The sequence below is a fragment of the Callorhinus ursinus genome, unplaced genomic scaffold (genome assembly GCF_003265705.2).
Source record: "Callorhinus ursinus isolate GAN/ISIS: 27379988/994484 unplaced genomic scaffold, GSC_fseal_2.0 scaffold48, whole genome shotgun sequence".
Taxonomy (NCBI): domain Eukaryota; kingdom Metazoa; phylum Chordata; class Mammalia; order Carnivora; family Otariidae; genus Callorhinus; species Callorhinus ursinus.
The window spans coordinates 5,033,652-5,053,153 of NW_027397110.1; the positions used below are offsets into that span (position 1 = coordinate 5,033,652).

The following is a 19,502-nucleotide window of genomic DNA, read 5'->3' on the forward strand; positions in this document are numbered from 1 at the left end:
TGCTTCCGCTCATTGGTCCTTGAGAACACGTGATCCGGATGTTCGCACGGACGCCGGGAAGCGCCGTGGGCCGCGCAAACGCAGAGCGTCCAGTGATGCCCGCGCCCCTGCCGGCGCTTGGGGCGCGGCTCAGTGTGAGGGTCCTCGCGCCCGGGAGAGAGCAGACGGTCGGTGGGTGCGCCAAGGCTTCACCCAGCGCCCTCCCGTTGCCCTCCTGGCGCCCCGGCCCGGCGGGTGCTGTGCGAGCCCCACGCCCCGGCGAAGCGCCGAGGCTCGCCCCCGGCCGCAGGGGCGGCCCAGATCCGGGTTGGCACCTGCTGCCCTCCTGTTGGCCGCCCGGGTCCTAACAGTCGCGGAAGGCCCCGAGGGTTGGCCCCTCGTTGGTGAAGAGAAGGTGAGGGTCATACCACGTCACGGGATTGGAGTCAGAGCGAGCGTGACAACGCCGGCCGCATCGCGGGGCCCTCGGTGGGCGGTGGGTCAATCAATGGCCATCGTCCACTGAGCTGCAGCCAGTAAGTAGTAGCGAGGGTGGTCCAAGGGATGGACTGGGGGCGGAGAACAGACGGCCACGGGGCTTCATTTGGGTGGAGAAAACAGCCCCCCCCCAAAAAAACCCGTGTCACACGTTGTGACAAATGCAGTGAGAAACAGCTAAGGGATAGAATAAGAGGGGCTGCCAGCATTTTGTGTCCTCTCCCTCCTGATAACAGAGCATCATTTCACCTCCTTTTCTGCCCCCCACCCCGCCCTCTCCCCGAGTTCCTGACACCCTTTTCCATTTAAATAGCACCTAAGCCTCCCGTGTCCCTGGGGTCCAAGTAGGCATCTGCCAGGGCCCTGTCCTTCCTTCACTGCGCCCCTCGCAGCTTGACCTACCCATCTGCCCCTCCGGCTCCTGGGGTTCAGGAAACCTTCCCCTGACCACCAAAGTGAGTCTCGGTGTCTCACCACCCCCCAGCTCCACCTCAGATTTTAGGTGTGAAAACTTTGATGGAGATTTTCAAAGATAATCTAGCAGCAAATTTTAAGCACAAACCACACAAGCTGTGAATTCCTTCTGCCACTTCCCATTCCCTCATCCGTAAAACGGGGATGATAGCAGTTTCTAAGGCATGATGGTATACTGAAGATGTGACGAGATAAAGCTTGGTGCCTGGCTCACTGTAAACACTGAATAAACTAGATCTTCCTGTATTTTCTCCTTTGTTATTCCCTCGAGTAAGCGTCTTCTCAAAGGTAAGCCATGAGGTTGACCTGCAAATTGTAACAAGGGCCCTGAGCCAAATATTGGAGAGTCTGTTGGGTACAAGGCACTGGTGACGAGGTGACAGAAGACACATCAGAAACAGAGCTTCATCCTCAAACACCATCTCTTGACAGTCAAAAGGCATATTAACATATTAAAGGCTCTGAGAAGTCCTGCAGTACCTATACCTGTTTCACTTTCTTGAACTCATTGATTGGGTCAAGAGACTTGGGGTTTTGAGGCTCTTTGGCCCTCAGTGGTGTTCATCAGTAATTCTGGTGCTCCTCTTTTGGGCGAAAGGTAGGGTTGTATTTTCCTGCCCGCATCCATGTGACTTGCTTTGGTCAGCAGGTTGTAGGCAGAAGAGATACGTATGTCTGGATGACCACCTTAGAGCACCATATTCCTTTCTGCCTGTTGCCGTGATCAGTGACCCTCCAGATGGAAGGACAGTTTCAGGCTGGGCCAGCCAAGTCTGGTGGACATATAGTATGAGAAATAAATATTCTGGGGGAGTCTTTGTTAAATACAACATAACCCAGCCTATCCTAACTGATCAAATCACCTAGTGAGACCTGCAAGGACGCCAGCTTTTGAGAAAACTTGTCTTACACAGTGTGGATCTGGCCCCATCAGTAATAGAAATGGAGTTCAGTGACCACACTGGTTCCCTTCATAAAATCAAACCTCAGGCTCAGAGGTTGTAAGGAAGGGACACTGGGTCTTCCCACAGATGCCCATAGAGGTCACTCACCTCTTAGTTTGGGACACCCTGTGGCATGGGCTCTAGGGAGTGGGCTGGGGACAAGAGGCTAGATCCCAGAGGCCTTAAGTGGAGGTGGACACGGCAGGATGCGGGGGGGACCAGCTGGAGGGGGCAGGGTCAGACGGGGAGAAGGGGCTCAGTGAGTCCCTGGGTCCTGGCTCAGGCGACCTGGAAGTTGACAGATACAGGACAGCTCTGCATGGAAGGAGTTATGTTGAGGTGCTGAGTTATGCCAAGGAATATCCAGGTGGAGGTGGCTGGGTGGGCTCGCCCCTCACCTGAGCCAGAGACCGGGTCCTCAGAGTGAGCCCCCCGGCCCCCCCAGGAGCGCTGTGAACTCTTGAGTATAGGAGGCAAGGCTGAGCCTTGGGGACAAGCCCAGCACTCAGGACAGTCTGGGGTCCCAGAGGAAGGAGAGGAACTCTAGGGGGTGGGGGGTTCTGGTCCAGTGTCCAGGACAGAGCATGTGGAGACCACCTGGCTGGTGGGGCCATCAACCTGGGGGGAGGGGGGCAGCATCTGAAGGAACCTATCTGGGAGGGAAGGAAAACAAAAGCGGGGCTCCTGAGAGAATGTAGAGACAATGGAAAATGTTTTCAAAGTCACGTTTATTATGAGTTACTTCCCAATGAAGGTAACATTTACCACAGAAATTTGAAAACCACATACAAGCACAACAGATGGACTGTAATTACAGATAATGGCGTAATGACAACCACTGTCAGCACTCGGGTGTGTACGTTCTCCACCTTTCCTCTGTACACACACACACACACACACCCACAATTTCGGGTGTTTTTAAATAAGACGAGGCTCCCACTCACTCTGCACCAAGTTTTGTTACCTGTTCACCAAATAAAGACTGTTGCTCCCTGGCATTAACTCGACCACACAGTTATTATTCCTGACGGTGGATTGTCTTCCAGAGCATAAATGCACCAGATAAAGGAGGAGTTTTGTTTGATATGGTGGTAGGAACTGAAGAATATTGTTGTGTGCTGATCAGCAACCTCAGCAGAGCTGGAGAGGTGTGGGGCTGGGGTGGCACTAAACGCGCAGGTGGGGAATGGAGCCTTGGCCATTTCTAAAAGAACAGTATCCTTCTTTGTCTTTGCACACGTATTTAAAAAAAAAATTATAAAACACATGCTCTTTGTGGGGTGGAACCAATTCAAAAAGTAGTAAGAAAAGCAGTTGCATGTAATCCTATCAGCTGTTGACATAATTCCTTCTTTATGGTGATCAGAGAACTAGCGTACATATGGTCTATGCAGAAATATGGCGGTTACCGAAAATACGGCTGACGCGTGCTCCTAGCTGCTGACCCGTGCTGCGCTTCTGACAGAAGACAGCTGATCAGGGAACTTGAGAATCGGGGGCTCAGGGGAAGGGGTGAGGAAGGTGTGAGGTGGGTGTCAGGCCTGGTCTCCCCCCCCCCCAGGCCAGCTCAGCAAGGAGCAGGGTCCTGCTCTGGGGCTTCAAGCGGCTGGGAGAGCCTGCCTCTCACCTGCTCTTGCCTCCTTTAGGAGGCGAGCGCTATCAGAACGGGAGCCTCAGTCCCCATGTCCCCGAGACACAGGGACCCAGCAAGGAGCCGCAAAGGGGCGGTTCTGTGTGCTGGGCGGTGGCCCCATATGCTCACCAGGAGCCTGCTTCCAGGAGTCCATAATCTCATGGCAGCTCAAGGGAACAGGCTGGCCTAGAGGCTGCCCCTAGAACCACATTTCTCTTTTTAAGGGTCTGTCCTTGTAAGGAAGTGCTGTGTCTGAACTTGCTGGTTCTTCAACTCCCAGTGTACTGACTCGGTACAGGTGAGAGATGCAGGTTGCTGTGCCAGTGTTGAGGATTTTGAGCTTATCACTGCTTCCTTTTGATTACACTCAAATGCATAAATAAGAAAAACAGCACAGTTCACCTGCAGTCACTTTACTCTGTGCTTGCCAACGAATCACACCTGGGGAGAAGGTAGGTCCCCGTCTCTTGCTCGTCTCCACTAAGGCTCTGGGAGTACAGAAGTGGGCAGGGGATGTTGAGACAAAAGGGGTGCAGGCCACAAGCCCTTCTGTTGTGCTGGGCTACTGCCTGGGCGCCCAGGATGCCTATCTGTGCACTGAATTCTATTTTTTCATCAGGCTTCTTAATACCTCCCTAAATTCACATACAATGCAACAGATAATAAGACTCCTTTATATTTTATACAAAACTCTATCAAATATTTAAGCTAGGTCAAAAAAAGTGTTCCAAAATGTAAATAACTGAGCATCTTTTAATGGCCCACGAGCGTCAGTGCCCTCGTCGGAGAAGGCTACCACCCCCTCCCACGCCACTGACCACTTCCTGTCTGGGGAAACAGGATCACGTTACTCTTCCTTCCAAACCCCAAGACTGCACCAAGCGCAGCCCAACCCCCAGCCATAAGTACCCCCACCCACCCCCAACCCATCACAACACAGGCTATTCTAGGAACATTGCACTGGGAGGGCAGCAAGACAGTTGGCAGTGGCCCCTCCATCCTGGGCTTCCTGGTGTCATTTCCCAGCCAACAAAGCTAACAGACCCAGATGCTTAAATGTTAGACTTCCTTAAGCTCTAGACCACCACATACACCAAAAGTAGCTTCCTAGCTTTTCCTAAAAACATTAGATTGCCTTTGGTTTCAGTAAACTATAAATTCAGCACAGAGGCAGGACCCCATGTGTCACAGACATCGGGGCATTGAATGCCAGTGCGGACGTAGCTACAGAGCGATCGGGAAGTACCTGCGAAAGAATGTCTGAAACTTGTCTCCTCATGAACGCTTCTGCACGAGGACTGGGAAAGGAGGAGTCCCTCCCAGCCCCAGCCCCCAAAAGCCAGGCCAGACAGGAGGACAGGTTTGCCGAGCAGCCTCAGCTCCGGCCCCTATTGGACAGCAGGGAAGGTAGCAGTGCCTTCATGTCCCTCGGGGAAGGCTGTTGGCCGCTTGCTGGTGTCTGGGATCTGAAACGAGTGAAGAATACTAACTCAGCCGCTTGGCCTGCTGCTCTGAGGTCTTCAGCCGCAGCAAGGATGGATGGATAGCACCAGCCCACGCCAAGTGCACCTCTGGGCACTGCAGGGTGGTGGTGTCCAAAGCCACGGCGTCTTCCACCCTTCTTCCGTGCTGGGCTGATGTCACCATCCTGGGGTTCTAAGCTGGTGGCCCTCCTGCCACCTGGACCCCTCCCACTGGACGTCCACAGGCACAACAGAGCCCATCAGCTTCCTCCACATAGACCAGCTCGCCCACTGGCCTGCACTACCATCCCCAGGCCACCTCCTTCTGACCAGCTGCCCCACTCCCTCTGAATGCAGGCAGACCCCAGGGCTTGCAACTGGCATCTCCTGGCCCTAGAGCCTACGAACACCTCAGTCCCACAGGTTCTAATGAGACCAGGCCCTCCTCATCCTTGCCTGGACCAGGGCATCTGCCCTCTTGCTGGGGAGCCTGCCACCCGAGGGCCCAGTGATGAGGGCTCCTTCCCACGGCCACTAGAATCATTGCCCAGTGCAAACCAGACCCTTCCGCTCCCCTACTTTGAACCCTTCCATGTCTGCCAATAGCACTGAGACCCCATCTCCTGAGTGCCCACCACATGGCCAGTAGCATGCCAGGGGCTCCCCAAAGCCTCAAAAAAACCCAGTGAAGAGAGAAAGAACACCCACACGGAACAGGTGAGACCGTCAAGGCCCACAATTTTCAGGATTAGACCCAACGCCTGTAGCTGCAACCAGGCCCTTCTCTCTCTGAATCTGTTTTCAGAATTCAGAAGCAGCAGCATCCCAGGGGCCATGGTAGCAACGAAGGATGCTGGGTTCCACCCCAGGCACCCCGCCCCCCAGACTGCGATTCAGCAAGTGTGGGGTAAGACGAGAATCTGCATAAATAGGCACCCCCCAACCCGCAGATGAAAGGTCCCTGCCAGACCCACACACCCACAGCCAAATCATTGACCTGGAGATGGGGAAGAGCTGTGTCATCACTTGAGAACACACACTCGAGGTGAGCCACTGCAGCCACCGGATGTCCTCAGGCATATCTGGAAGCCACATCACCAGTCTGCAGGAATAAAACCAGGAGACACACACATACACACTTATCTGCATGAGAACAAGCCAACACACACACACACACACACACACACACACAACCAAAAACTAAGCAAAAGGTAGGTATCTTAAAACAATGTCCTTTGTCCAGCTAAACCGCCAGACTTACATCTAACCCCAATCTGATCAATCCCGGGAGGTGGATTAGGGACATGACACCAAAGACAAACCTCCCTAAAAGCCCTAAAGCAAAGTTAGGTCACTTGGGGCTCCGGAAAGCTCGAGGGATACTCAAGGAAATAAAAGGGGAAGGGTTTCCAGGCTTCTCCTCTGTGGCAAGGTACCCTCTGAAGCTGATGCAGAGAATCTCATAGTCAAGGTAGCACCTCCCCCCACCAAGCCCTGTGGCACTGGGCCATGTGCCAGCCCAGCAGACTCCCCACCCCCCAACCCCCACCCCTGCACAAAAGGACCCATGTGGCAAGCTCTGTAAATGCCTGACCAGACCTCACCCCAGGGCAGGGGTGTCGGGAGCAGGCGGCTAATTCAATAAGAGCGAGGAGGGGATCTGGGCAGGAGAATGGAGCTGGATTCTGAAGGATGGTTTGGCCTCTAAAAGATGGACCAAAGGCCACACTGACTGACTCACTAAGAAGACCGTAAACACCAACATAAATCTAAAGAGAGCAGAGGTTAAACAAATACCCAGGATTCAAGTGTGTGCCTCGTGTCCTCCCAACACCCCAGGAACAAAATCCCAAAATGAAAGTGTACAACTACTAAGAAGTGGCAAAAAGAGGTGGGCTGAGCGGGGTCCCTGTGAGGCACCTTTCAGGGTGCTCCTTACGGACCGTGGGCTCCGTCGCACTCTACAAGGAGCCAGGCCACCAGTCAAGGCCCTTACATGGATTCTCTCAATCTCCACCCAACCCCAGGAGGAAAGCACCAAGCCACACAAAGCGCTCACCTCTGGACCATGGCGATGGCAGACTCCACGGGCAGTGTGCAAGGAAGCACCATGTATGACATTACCTTAATCGGTAAGAAGTTGCAAATCTTGCTCATGTATCCACGTTGGTTTTTAACTGCTTTACTCAGTGCTGAAAAATACAATGTGCAGGTAAAAACCAAACCACCTTCCTGTGAGGCTGCTTGGATTTTCTATGAAATACACAAATCCCGGGGCGCCTGGGCGGCTCAGATGGTTAAGCGTCCGCCTTCGGCTCAGGTCATGATCTCAGGGTCCTGGGATCGAGCCCCGCATCGGGCTCCTTGCTTAGCAAGGAGTCTGCTTCTCCCTCTGCCTGCCACTCCCCCTGCTTGTGCTCTCCCTCTCTCTCTCACTCTGGCAAATAAAGAAATAAAATCTTGAAAAAAGAAAGAAAGAAAGAAATACACAAATCCCGGCATCTGAAGAATCGGAAGCACTCACAAATGAGATCAAATGAGGAGTGTGCCCAGAACAGCCCTCAGATAGCCCCCAGGATACAGGGTTCTCAGTGAACCACCCTCGTTTAAATAACAACTGTTTTTGGAGGGCTGCACAAACTTCTCGAATACCCCATCGACTTCTGAGCTTTTTCCCTGAACCTTCCGCTGGACTGTGTCTCCTGCTGCCCAGAGCCATCTGTCCTGTTAGCTCCCTTTTGTAATGACCTCCTGATGCCCCAAATCACATTTGCCCCAACAGCTGCTGACTAGTGCAGTTAGCGCAACAGAGGTGCTAGTGCCCCGGGGCAAGGGATGACGTCCCGTGCGTCTCTGAATTTCTCCAAGTGCCCGAACGGAAGCTGGTAGGTGCACGCCTGTCCACCTAATAGTTGAGCACATGATAAAGTATATCACCACTCAACGGCGATTCAAAATTGCAGGTCTGGAGGCAGGGAGAAATCAGGGAAAGGGGGCTCCTCAAGAAAGAAGGCTCTGAGATGGGTGAACAGGCAGAGAGGGGCTCTGGAAGAACAGGCCCACCCCTGTGGCCCCCCCACCCCCACTCCCCACCCCCATCATTCAGTGTGTGCAGTTCACTCAAAACAGGCTCAGCTGGAGTCTGCTCTCCTCTGGCCATGACCCCATGGGAAAGGAGACTGAGCACAGGCCTGTGCCAGGAGTGGGGGCCCCAACAGGTCTGCCCTCTTGCTCCGCCCCACCTCCCACATGAGGATTACCTTCCTCCACAGCACCTAGAGTAAAAGCCCTTTCAGTTTCTGTGTCTCTCTTTCTCTCTGTGTGTCACAGGAAAACCACCTCCTCTGTCAGCCCGCCCCCCTGCAGAGTCAGCACCTGCCGTGAGCTTGGGCGACAGTGTGTCCAAGATGCTCTCATCCCAGGGCAAGATGCTGAGACGCAGGTGGTCCAGCAGCTCGTCTCCCTTAGGCTTCATCCGCCCTGCAGCCGCCCTCGGGGGAGATTCCAGGCTCCTGTGTCCCCAGGTGAATTTAAGGATCTTCAACTCCGCTGAGGGTAAATTCAGGCATGGATGGGGCCTGTTGCAGATGCCTACCAAGGACATGGGAAGCCAACCACCAAGTGAATGTGGGCCTCAGGGGGTCATTACTCACGCAGCAGCCCACCCGCAGAATGACAGGAACCCAGTAGGCAAGCGCCCAGGAAGCTGCAGGCCTGTTATGGGCCAAGCAGGAGGTGGGAAGAAATGAGGGCGGGCGTTTGGGCTTGTGTAACAGAGAGAAACAAGTGTGGGGTTTTGAAGCCAGAGACATGTGAGTTTGGCTCTGGCTCGATCACTCACTTAGCTGTGTGCGCCCCACAGCCACAGGCGGATTTATGAAGGTGAAAGATAAGAATTACAACTGATTTATAATAACTGGACCACCGGTGAAGCCCGTATTCCAGGCCCTGAGTTAGGAACTTCATAACAATTACGACCATTTCCACTGGTCTCCGCTCCTCCACTTCAGCCGAGAAATCAGAAGCACAGAGAGGTTAAGAGACTCACCCAAAACCACACAAGCCAGTGAGTGGAAGAGCAGAATTCAACCCCAGGTCTGACATTAAAGGTGACACTCTTCCGCTGTGGGGTTTTGAAAGCAGCACTAGGTAAGGGAGTTTGGGCAGGCTCTGCCCTAGGTGCTGGGGCTCAGTAGCTGATACCAGTGAGTGGTTCCTGCTCTCACAGAATTGGCAAGCTGGGCTGAGCAGGTGCCCACGCTGCCCCCTGGCTCCCCTCCTGCTCCCAACCTCTGGTTAAAAAGACCAGGGGCTGTTCCCAGATGCCTGTGCCTTGTTCCCCAGGTTAATCTTCACAGCACCCTTGAGTTCCGGACCCTGGCCAAGCCTCCGGCTGCCTCCCTGGCCCCCGGGGAACGACCAGCATCCACACCGTGCCAGGGGCCTTCAAGGCCTCTGCTCCCATAGATCTTTCCCGCCTTGATCAGGCACCCTCCTCATCTTCCAGGACTGTGCCATCCCTTAGGAGTGTTTCCAAGAATCTCTTCCTGGAATCTACTCACTTAGATCTTTATAGACTCCAACCCAACACAGAGGGTGCCAATGCCAGTCTTTAGAATTACCAAGAATCCCCTCGATACAATTTAATCCACAATCCCCTTGCTGCAGGGTGGGCACAGAGGCTCAGGGAAGGAGATGGTTTGCCCAAAGTCATCTAAGTTAGGAAAGTCACTGTGTCACGTGAGTGCACCCCTAAGGGCTCTGCCGCTGTCCCGGATTCCCAGATTCCTTCCAAATTCCATTGCACTCCCAGCCCCGACGGCTCTGCAGGACTTCAGCCTCTGACATTAGCTTCCTCCTGCACAGCTGCCCCAGAAATGGCCCTGGGGCACTGCACCGCCACCCAGCCCACACACAGCACACCAGCCTTCCCAAAGAATGCGTTCCCTTCCCTTCCCAAGAGCCCTGAGCCAGCGAGCAGGGCACGCCCGCCCCGGCTGTGGGAGCCAGAAGCCAGTACTTCATTCCTGAGTCTGACCCTTCCAGAATCTCTGACTGGTCACCTGCGAGTCCTGTTCCCTCGGGCCCTTTGTACCGCCCTTACTGCCCTGGCCTTGGCCGACCCTCCAGCTGCCTCAGGGGTCCCCTGGAGACCACCATCTCACCCTCTCCCCATGCAGCCAAAGACCTCTGCTGACCTCCCTCACTCCTGCCTCAGTGGCCCTCAGTGGCTCTCTATCGTTACAGGACGCAGAACCCTGTCGTGTCCACCAGGCCCAGCCCTGCCCCCGCCCCCCGCTGCCCATCTCTCAGTGTCGCCTACCCCCGCCACTCCAGTTACATGTGCCTTCTTTCCCTCTTCCAGCCTTACTACATGCTTTGTGGCCTGCAAGCCTCTCACTCATGTCGCCCACGCCTAGAACGCTCCCATTCATCTCAAAGTTACAACAAGGATTCACATCCTCCCGAAGCCCTACTTACCGCCCCCCCCCCCCCCCTCCCCGCCGGGCCATGCAGATCACTCCCGTGTGATCCCACAGTGTCCTGTAGCTTCCTATCAGGGCACTTGGCACACGCCGTCCTTCCACTGGCTTCTCTGCCCACCTGACCCGCAGGCTAAGCTCCCAAGGGGCAGAGACCACATCTGCCTCTTCCCTGTGGTATCCCTGGCACCGAACCAATGGCTCAGCATCTTGAAGGTGCACAAGCAACATTTTCCCAGTCGAAAAATACATGTATGTCCTTTTAACCACCACTCCTTGGTCTTCGCCAAAGACTAATTCAGAGAAGCAATAGGGAAACCAACTTTTAGTCTTAAAGACAATCCATCTAATACTGGCGAGAGCCCAGCTCCCAGCGCCCAGACCCGCGGATGACCCAAAGGCAGGAACCTACTCCAGAAAGGATAGCTGGGCTCATGGGTATGACCCCCGCCTGGCCAGAGACAAGGTCAGGAAAAGCTCTAGCCGGATCAACTTGGTTCTCTGAGAGGTAAATGCCAAGACAGGATTAGACCTACGAGAGGCTTACTGGGGAGAAGCATATAAGGATTCTGATGGTTCCACTTGGGGCTCAGGGCCAGAAACCCTGCTTAAACTCCCTCCCTTGTTAATCTAAGATTCAAAATAGTTCACACAGACAAGAAGAACCAACAGGACTGCCTTCACTGTTCGGACAGGGGATTACTGAGGGAGGAGAGAGCCGTGGGGCAGGGATACCCCGCGGCCGAGCCCCAGCTCTGTCCCTCGGTGGGGTCCCTGGCTCGCCGCCATCTCCCCATTTGTAAAATGGGGCCAAGATTTCCTATCTCCCAGGGCGAATGAAGGGGCTGAGCAAGGTGCCAAGTGAAGACGCTGAGTGCCGAGTTTCTACCAAACACCAGCCTCCAGTGACCGCTAGCGACAAGCTTGTTCAAAGGCCGTGTCTACCCTCACCTCGTCCATACGTACCGTTCTCCTCCAAGAACCTCAAGGCGTCTAAGTACCCGCGAAGGCATATCTCGCCAAGCACCTGCGACAAATCAAGTAAGGTAACTGCGGTGCAGAGTCCAAGAGCAGAACCCTCCCTGTTTGGAACTGCTCCCATGGCCCAGCATGGCCACAGCAAGGCCGCACACAGGGCTCCATGCTCCTGAGAGACAGAAGTCCACTTCCACACGGGACTAGGCTCGAACGACACCCCCTCCGCAGAGACTTTGCTGGCAGCCCAGCGTGACAGGCACTGACTTCCCTAGGCTCCCTGGGTCCCCGGACGAGCCTCCACCCTCACAAATATGGGGGCCTGTTCTAGTTGTCACGGGACAATTAACAGCGGCCTCCTCCACTCGTCTGGATACAAACCACACATGCAAACCAATGCACAGCCTCCCCTCTCTCCTGGAGTACATGCTGTCGGGGTACAGCCTACATGCTGCCTTCCTTCTCCTGGAGAACCATTAGGGTACATGGTTCACACCTTTCCTTTTTATTAGGGAGATAAGACCTCCTACAACAACAATCAAGAAAGATTAAACCACCAAATGCAGTGTGGTTCTTGACCACACTTGCAAATACGAATCATCAGGATACCTCCAAAAAAAAAAAAAAAATCGCACTGCCCAGGCTGCACCCCAACTACTTAAATCATAGCCCAGGGATGTGGGATCTGAGCTGCGGGGTTGTTTAAATCTTCCCAGGTGATTCCAGTGGGCAGAGTGGGGCAGCCTTGAGCTGCCGGGACCAGAAACGCTTCTCTGAGTTCCTATTTGATGAGGGGGGTCTGTTCCTGTTTGTGGAAAGGACAATTGGGAGCTATCCTGGCAAACAGGGCAGCAAAGAAGAGCTGCACCCCCAGAACACACAGCCCCCAACTCACCTTGAGATCCGGAGGGAACAGTGCTCGCATTAGTAGGTAGGCATTCTCAGAGCAGAGGCGCAAACTGAGCTTGGTTAGGTCTACGTGAAGAAAGTTCGTCGACGTGACTTTAGGGCAGATGTCATACTCCCCATAGAAGGGGGACACAGTGATGGTCGTTTTGGCATCAAAGAAGGGGACATTGTCACTTGCTCCTCCATCCACGTATCGCTTTTACGGGGAGGAAGAAAGGACATACTGTCAGAAGCTCTGGGCTAGTGTCTTCGGTGTTTTTCTGGATTATGGGTAGAGGCTTCTCAGAGCCGCAGGCTGATATTGTGGGAAGACAAGGTTCCAGAACTACTCTTTCAACAAAGCTTTACTGAGCATTTCTATGCCAGGCCAGGCTCTGGGCTGGCACTCAAGTGTGCTATATACTGTTGTGTAGTTCGTGCACTGCACAAAAAGTACCTGGCAAAGAGGCAGACAGAGGCTGGAGCCCAGCCCATAGTTCGCTGGCCAAGTCCGAAGCCCAGGCGGGTACCTATAGGTGTGCCCATGTAATCTGCACAAAAGGGGCCGTATAAAGCAGGGGCTCTGTGTGCACGGGGGACAGAGTATGATATAGACCCTGCCCTCAAAGAGACAGAAGGTCATGGGTTCAATTCCAGACCTCCCTTGCTGCTTGGAAAATCAGAACCAGCACCTTGAGGAGCTTTGGAGGCTTAAATGGCAGTGAACCTGGAACCAGGGCAGCCTTTGGAAAACCTCCGCTGAATCCACAACCTAGTGGCATTTGAGATCAGCTACCGTAAGCATCAGGCTTCCTATATCCATACCCTTTGACAACCTTAGGCTGGCACAAGCAGGGTTGGGTACAATTTGGACAAAGTCTTGGACCGCTCAAAGCAATGTCTAGAATGATTCCCAAATCCGAGGCCGTCCCAGCCCAGCTGTCGGTGCCCACAGAGAAAGGCCTTCAAGTATCACAGCCAGTCCTTCCCGAGACCTAAAGCAAGTCCAGAGAAGAACCACTCATGCTAAGCCACGCCTTAGCTATCCAGAGAGTCTTGCCTTGAGTCCAAAAGATGATCAGGCACGTACACAGTGGTATTTTCAAAATCGTAGCCACACAATTTCCACGGAAGATGAAAGGAAGCCTCAGAAAACTCCCTGGCAGAAAGGGACATGGATCAGAATGTCGGGAACCTTAGGGAACCCTAAGGGAGGAAGCAGGCTGACTGTTTCTCACTCAAGGGAGAGTCTCAAGTCTGATGCACCTTGTCACATGGACTTTTCCCTTCCATTCCAAATTTCCCTATAGTAACGTTCTGAGTTTGCTTGGTGGAATCAAGAAGGAGCTGTTCTGATTCTCCGCGGGTTTCACTGGAGTGTACTGAACGTGCGACCGCCCCCCCCCCGGGAGGGGGTGCTGGGGCAGCCTGGGTGAGGTGGGCAAGATGGTAGAAACAGCCCCCACTTTCTGAAGACTCCCCCGTGCCAGGCCCTATGCCAAGCACCTCAAGGCCCTGGCTCGTGCGAGCCTCATGACACCTCTACGACGCTACATTATGACGAACCCTTGTTTTGCAAAGAGATCTCAGAGAGGTTAAGAAATATGTCCAAAGCAGTCCAGCTAACGTATGTCGGAGGAGGGATTCGGTCCTGGTCTGTCTGCCAGGCAGAGGCCGTGGGCATCTGGGGTGACCCCTGCACTGCTCCGGACCTGTTTTCTCATCCAGAAGCAGAGACAATGTGTCTGTCGCGGGGCTGCTCCTGGGCGCGAGTGAGGCTCTCAGTGTGACATGCCTCTTCCTTTGCCCCACAGCACGAGGACGCCACCACCCTGGGACATTCGGATGTCGTGTCTTGTCTCTCCAGACAGGATGTCTTAGCTTGGCACTACTGATGTTTAGGAACAGGTCATTCTTTGTGGAGAGGGCCGGCCCGCGCCCTGCAGGGTGTCAGCAGCACCCCGGGCCTCCACACACAAGGCGCCAGGAACACTCCCCCAGTTGTGGCAACCCAAACTGTCTCCAAACACTGTCCCAGGGTAGGGGAAGGGGGGGCGGGCAGCAGAATCACCCCGAGGGTGATCACCATGGCCCTAGAAGGAGTCTGCCAGTGGCCCAGCATCGCCCGGCATCTAGTCCAAAGCCGGCAGAACACACACTACAACCTGGGTCTCTCCATTCCAGGCGGGGCTCAGCAATCGGCCACAACACATATTTGTGGGATGGAACCAAATTGAAGCCCTGTCAGCAGCTTCTGCCCAAAGCCATGGGCCAAAAAGGAGAAAGGCAGACCCAGACAGGCTGCAAACTCTCAAGCGCTGAAAATAAAGCTCTACCCTAAGCAAGGAACGGACTCGTAAGCACCTTGGAGTTTAACCAGGCCAGCAGGACCTATCTGGGGTGCTCAGGTGAAGATTAAGTGAATCAGCTTACCTTCTAGATAGCGAGTTAATTAATTCTACATAAAAGTGGCCATGCTGCTCAGGCAGCCTAGAAGGGGGCTAGCTGGGGAGCCTCCATCTGAAAGGCCAAGAGGCAAAAGGCTCTGCATTTGGGGACAGGCCCCCTGCGGCTGGTGCCCTGCGGGTATGGGCTGGGCAGACAATTTAAAAACAGACTCACCACGCCTCTGAAGGAAGGAGGGATTATGCCGCAGAAGAAAGGGATGAAGCTGGAACAGAGCAAGGCCTACAAAGACAGAAAGACGTGAGACCAGAGGCCCGAACAGCCTGCCTTCTGACCTCCTGGGGGCCTGCATTAAGCCTTCTCCAGGTGAACAGAGCAACAGGCCTAAGATGCTCTTTGCAAAGGGGATGGGTTAATAAACAAGCTGAATGAATGACAAACCGAACTGCATACTTGTATTTCAGGCCTAAGTAAAAGCTCCTAATGACACTGTGGACATCAACTTCCTGTCCCTCTCCCCACAAGAGCTGTACTGGGCCCTTGCAGACGCCACCCAGAGGACCCAGAGTCGCTGACTGACTGGGAAGACACCAGAGCAGGGTTTTGCAAAAAATTGACTGAATCGCCCGGAGGGCTGGCCAACCACAGACTCCATGGCCCACCCCAGCATTCTGATGCAGCAGGCTGGTGGGGCCCGAGAGCCTGGAAGCCGGCGAAGCTTCTGGATGCTGCTGATGCTGTGGGTCCTGGCCGGGGGTGGGGGGCGGGGGAGGCAGGAAGCAAGACCGGCCCACTGAGAAAACCTACTCCTGCGGGAATGGACCAGTGCTGGCTATCTAGAAAAAAGCTTTTGGAAACAAGCTTAAATAGAAGTGGACCGTGGCTGCTGAGATGCTCCTGGTTATATGTGCCAGGAATATATATTGTGGGAGGAGGGACACATATGGGACAGGGTCTCTGGAGGAGGGGATCAGGAGCCAAGTCTTGAAGGACGGGGAGGTAGTATTTGAAACTGAAACCAACCAGGGCCGTTCCAGGATATACACAGGCCATAGACCACCGACCACCGGATGCACACAGAGTGGTGCAGGAAGCAAACCAGCATCTGGGCAGCCAGGGTCTTTTGCATCTTAAGAAATGACGCAGGTGGCCTACGGCAGCCCTCTCTGTGTTGCTTCCAAAAGGAAATAGCTTTTCTTACTTGACAAGGCCCAAATAAGCAAACTGCTTACGTCCACAACTTCATCTTTGGACTGAAAATCAGACACCAGCACATTTTCCCCATCGGACACCCTGGTGAGCGAAATGCACATTTTGCCAGAGATGAGCCTGTGGATGTTGTCTGGGAGGTGTCGCTGAAGACTTTTTTGGATGTGCCTGCCCAAGTTGAAGGAGGGGTGGAGGATGCCAATGTTCCGGCTCCTGGCGCTCTGGACAATGTCCACAAGGATCTGCATGAGGAGGTCTGGAGGGGAGGAGACAAATACACAAAGGACTGTGCTACCCCGGAGATGGAAGTGCTCTGTGGCAAGACCAGACACCAGGTGGCAAGGAAGTGGCCAGCCTTCTTCCAGGCCGGCACTGATACAGAAGTCACGCGAGGCCATGGGTCCCTTCAAATGCGGCCATTCCCATTTGAGGTGTGTAAATGGCACACTGGAATTCAAAGGCTTCATAAAAAATAAAATAAAATAAAATAAAATAAAATAAAATATCTCCTTAATCATGTTTTATATAGATTAGATGTGAAAATGATAATGTTCCGGCTGTACTGGGATCAACGAAATTAATTTCACTTGTGTCTTTCACTTTTTTCAGTGTGGCTACTGAGAAATATTCAATGACATACACAGCTACACTGTATTTCTCCTGGACAGCGCTGCTCTGGGTCCCGCCACAAGAAGGAGCCTCCCGAGGTGCCCAGGGGTGCTCTCTCTCCCCTCCATCCTCCAAAGCCAGAAGCGGAAATGCCTCAGCATCAGAGCTTTAGCACAAAGGACCTAACACTGCAGGAAGCAGAGACTCAGTGCAGCCTGGGGCCCAAGGGCAAGTCCACCTCCTACTAGCCAAGCGACCTCAGAAAGTCACTTCACTGCCCCTCGCCATCTTAGACTGTGCATTTTCAGCTTTGGGGACAGAAGGGATTAGATTCACTACCATCTGTAAGGTCCTCAACCCAGAGACGGCTTCTAATCAAGAACTAGACTTACCCTTAAGCCTCTGACACCAGAATTACCACTGTCTAATGGGCATGGGCCACATTCATGCCCCATCAAGCCTCACTCACAGACCTGGACCCCCTCCGGCTGATCTACATTGCCCTGACATGCAAGACCACCAGTCTCAGCCTGAGACCGAGCCCGTCACAAATCCTGAGATGCAGAAGGACAGCCATAAGCCAGCCTGTCTTGGAAGACCTCTGACCTCAACTCAACTCTCCCTGTGCGTGTGGCCCTACTGAGCCGGGGCAGAAGGGGCAAAGTTGCAGACAGTTGGCTCGTTCTGCCAGGCTTTTCTGCTGAGTACTTGGCTTGGAAGCACTCGCAGGAACTCTTTCCAAGTTGTGGCCCTAGGAAATGCTCCTCAGTGGTCCCCAAATGAGACAGGAGTTTAAAGCAGGGCTCCTGGAATTTGGGGAGTGGCTCCTGCCAAAACCTCCAGACCCCACTTTCCAAGGACCTCGTGGTCCCCAAGCCTCCCCCTGCCCTACAGGGTACAGACCCAGGGGCACCTGTCCTCTGCCAGTTAGGAACCCTGTCTATACTGGAGTCAGTGCAGGTTACCTTGACATACGAGGCCTGTCTTTTATCTCTGCCAAAGCCCAGAGTGTGCAGATGGGCCACGGCCGGTCTAATCCTCCCTGAGGCCACATCTCCTGCCCTTTGCTCTCCTCCCAGCAATGGAAAAGCCAGCCAGGGCCTCTCTCCTAATCCCCACCTCCCAGCCAGCCCAGGGTCTGCTCACCAATCCTATCCAATCCTAACTAATCGCAGGGCTGCACCTACTGGCAGGGGACTCCAGGCCACACAGGAACAAAAGTCACTCCCTGCTGGTGGAGTCCAACATATCAGTCCCCAGGGAAGAGCAGAGTAAATTGCTAAGGAAGCTGAACAGGAGTTGATGAGGAGCACTCTCCTCCTGTCTGGGGATCTTTGGGTGCCAACATCTCCAGCTGCCACTTGTCCCAGGTCCTAACCTCCTGGCTCAGAACCCCAGGCCACACCCCTGTTTGGGCCGTCTTGGTACAAGCCCCATATCGTCCCCTCCCACCACCACCCACATAGATGTTTAATTTGCACAAGATTCAAATGCACAGGACCTCATTTCCAGGGGCAACGAGCAGGGTGGGGGTGGGCGGTAGGATGGTATAGGGGATGTCCAGAGATCCACTCCAGCCCCTAGGAAGCGTCTAGTAGCCCCTCCAAGCCCCCATCTCCCAACATTCCCCCACCCCACCATGGCCCTTCGACTCCAAACCAGTAGGCCTGCCCAGGAGGACTCCGAAGAGTTGCCCTCCCCCGGAAAGGCTATCCAGCTCCCCACCTCCCCCGGGTTGGGGGGCCGGGCGTGTCTCCAATCCCTGTAGTCGCCAGAGGGAAGACAGCGCCCGCCCAGGGACACAGGCCAATGCCCCCCTCCTGGTCCGACCCAGGGCAGATCGCCCAGCGCCTCGAGAGCTGATGGCAGGGACCTCAGGGACCAGCTCCACCCTGCGCCCCCGGGTCCTGCTCCCTCCTCCGCGTTGCTCCGTTTGAGCTCACTCTCGGTCCCGGGGCGAGGGGCTTCCTGCAAGCCCAGGCGCCAGAGCCGGGTTGGAGTGCGGATACGCTCGGGGTTCCCACACCCAGAAGAGCCAAGCCCAGGCGCACCCCCCTCCCAGGCTGGCGACAGAGAATCCCCGGCGCCGGGCGAGAGGACGCGGCGGAGGTAGCATCTGTCTGGGGACGGGCCCCCCCCCCCGGGGATGCACCCCGCGGTGTCCGTTGTCCCATCCCAGCTCCGCGCGACGCCCCGGCGGCGGCCCCGGACGTACCGAGGGAGATCCCGGAGAGAAAGACGACGGCGTGCAGCGCCCCGGCCGAGGAGCCGAACAGCATGCGCGCGTCGCGGATGAGGTGCGGGGCGTGCTCGCTCAGGCAGCGGGTCGCCCCGATGTGGTAGAAGCCCAGGAAGCCGCATCCCGAGAAGGACAGGCTCCATCCGCGCTCGGGGTCGTACATAGCGGCGGCGCGGCGGGGGTCTTGGTTCCGGGGCTCGCGGAGGGAGTCGGCCGCGCCCCGCCGCTCGCGGGGGACCCGCGTCCGGGTCGGGATCTGGGGACGGCCCCGCGCCGCTCGCCGCCCGAGCGCGCCTCCGCCCGGCCTGCGCGCCGCCGCTCAGGCACTCCCTGCGTGACGTCAGCCGGCAGCCCCGCCCCCTCGGGCCAGGCCGTCGAGCCGCCGGCCCGCCCAACGGGCACCGTGTTCGGGGCGCCCCCCCACCCCGCCGCCGCCACCTCCATCGCCGCGGGGTGCTGCGAGGGGCCTGGGGCCCAGGGCGGAGGAGGGAAGAGGACCTTGCCGCCAGGTGGGAGTTGGAGAGCAATTGTCCATCCCCCCCCCCCCCCCCGACAGACAGCTCCCTTTCGGTTCCTTGTCATCCCTTGAGTCAGGGAGAAAGTGAAGGTTGCCCTTTTAGGTTCTTAATATCCTTTGACACTATCCTTTCCCTTTTCATACAGGACAGCAAAACCTTAAGCAGGCACCAGAATCTAAATAGA

At 55.2% G+C, this 19,502-nt stretch overlaps 1 protein-coding gene and 1 long non-coding RNA gene across 4 annotated transcripts; one reads left to right on the forward strand and one right to left on the reverse strand.

Annotated features, from left to right (window-relative positions):
- Positions 1–150: 150 nt before the first annotated feature.
- On the forward strand, positions 151–8,414 carry LOC112831475 (uncharacterized). Its single transcript, XR_003210151.2, has 3 exons — positions 151–515; positions 7,019–7,123; positions 8,322–8,414. It is a non-coding gene; the product is annotated as an uncharacterized lncRNA (long non-coding RNA).
- Positions 2,607–19,083, reverse strand: PNPLA3 (patatin like domain 3, 1-acylglycerol-3-phosphate O-acyltransferase). Of its 3 annotated transcripts, XM_025882209.2 has the most exons (9): positions 18,777–19,083; positions 15,976–16,208; positions 14,960–15,025; positions 12,345–12,554; positions 11,441–11,501; positions 8,367–8,582; positions 7,051–7,183; positions 5,989–6,093; positions 2,607–4,994 (listed from the first exon to the last, which is right to left on the reverse strand). In XM_025882209.2, the coding sequence occupies exons 1-9, from the start codon at positions 18,961–18,963 to the stop codon at positions 4,904–4,906; spliced, it is 1,302 nt and encodes a 433-aa protein (XP_025737994.2). In that variant the 5' UTR covers positions 18,964–19,083; the 3' UTR covers positions 2,607–4,903. The 3 variants fall into 3 exon arrangements, with proteins under 3 accessions (XP_025737994.2, XP_073738761.1, XP_073738762.1); XM_073882660.1 differs by lacking the exon at positions 14,960–15,025; XM_073882661.1 differs by lacking the exon at positions 8,367–8,582.
- Between the last annotated feature and the right edge of the window lie 419 nt (positions 19,084–19,502).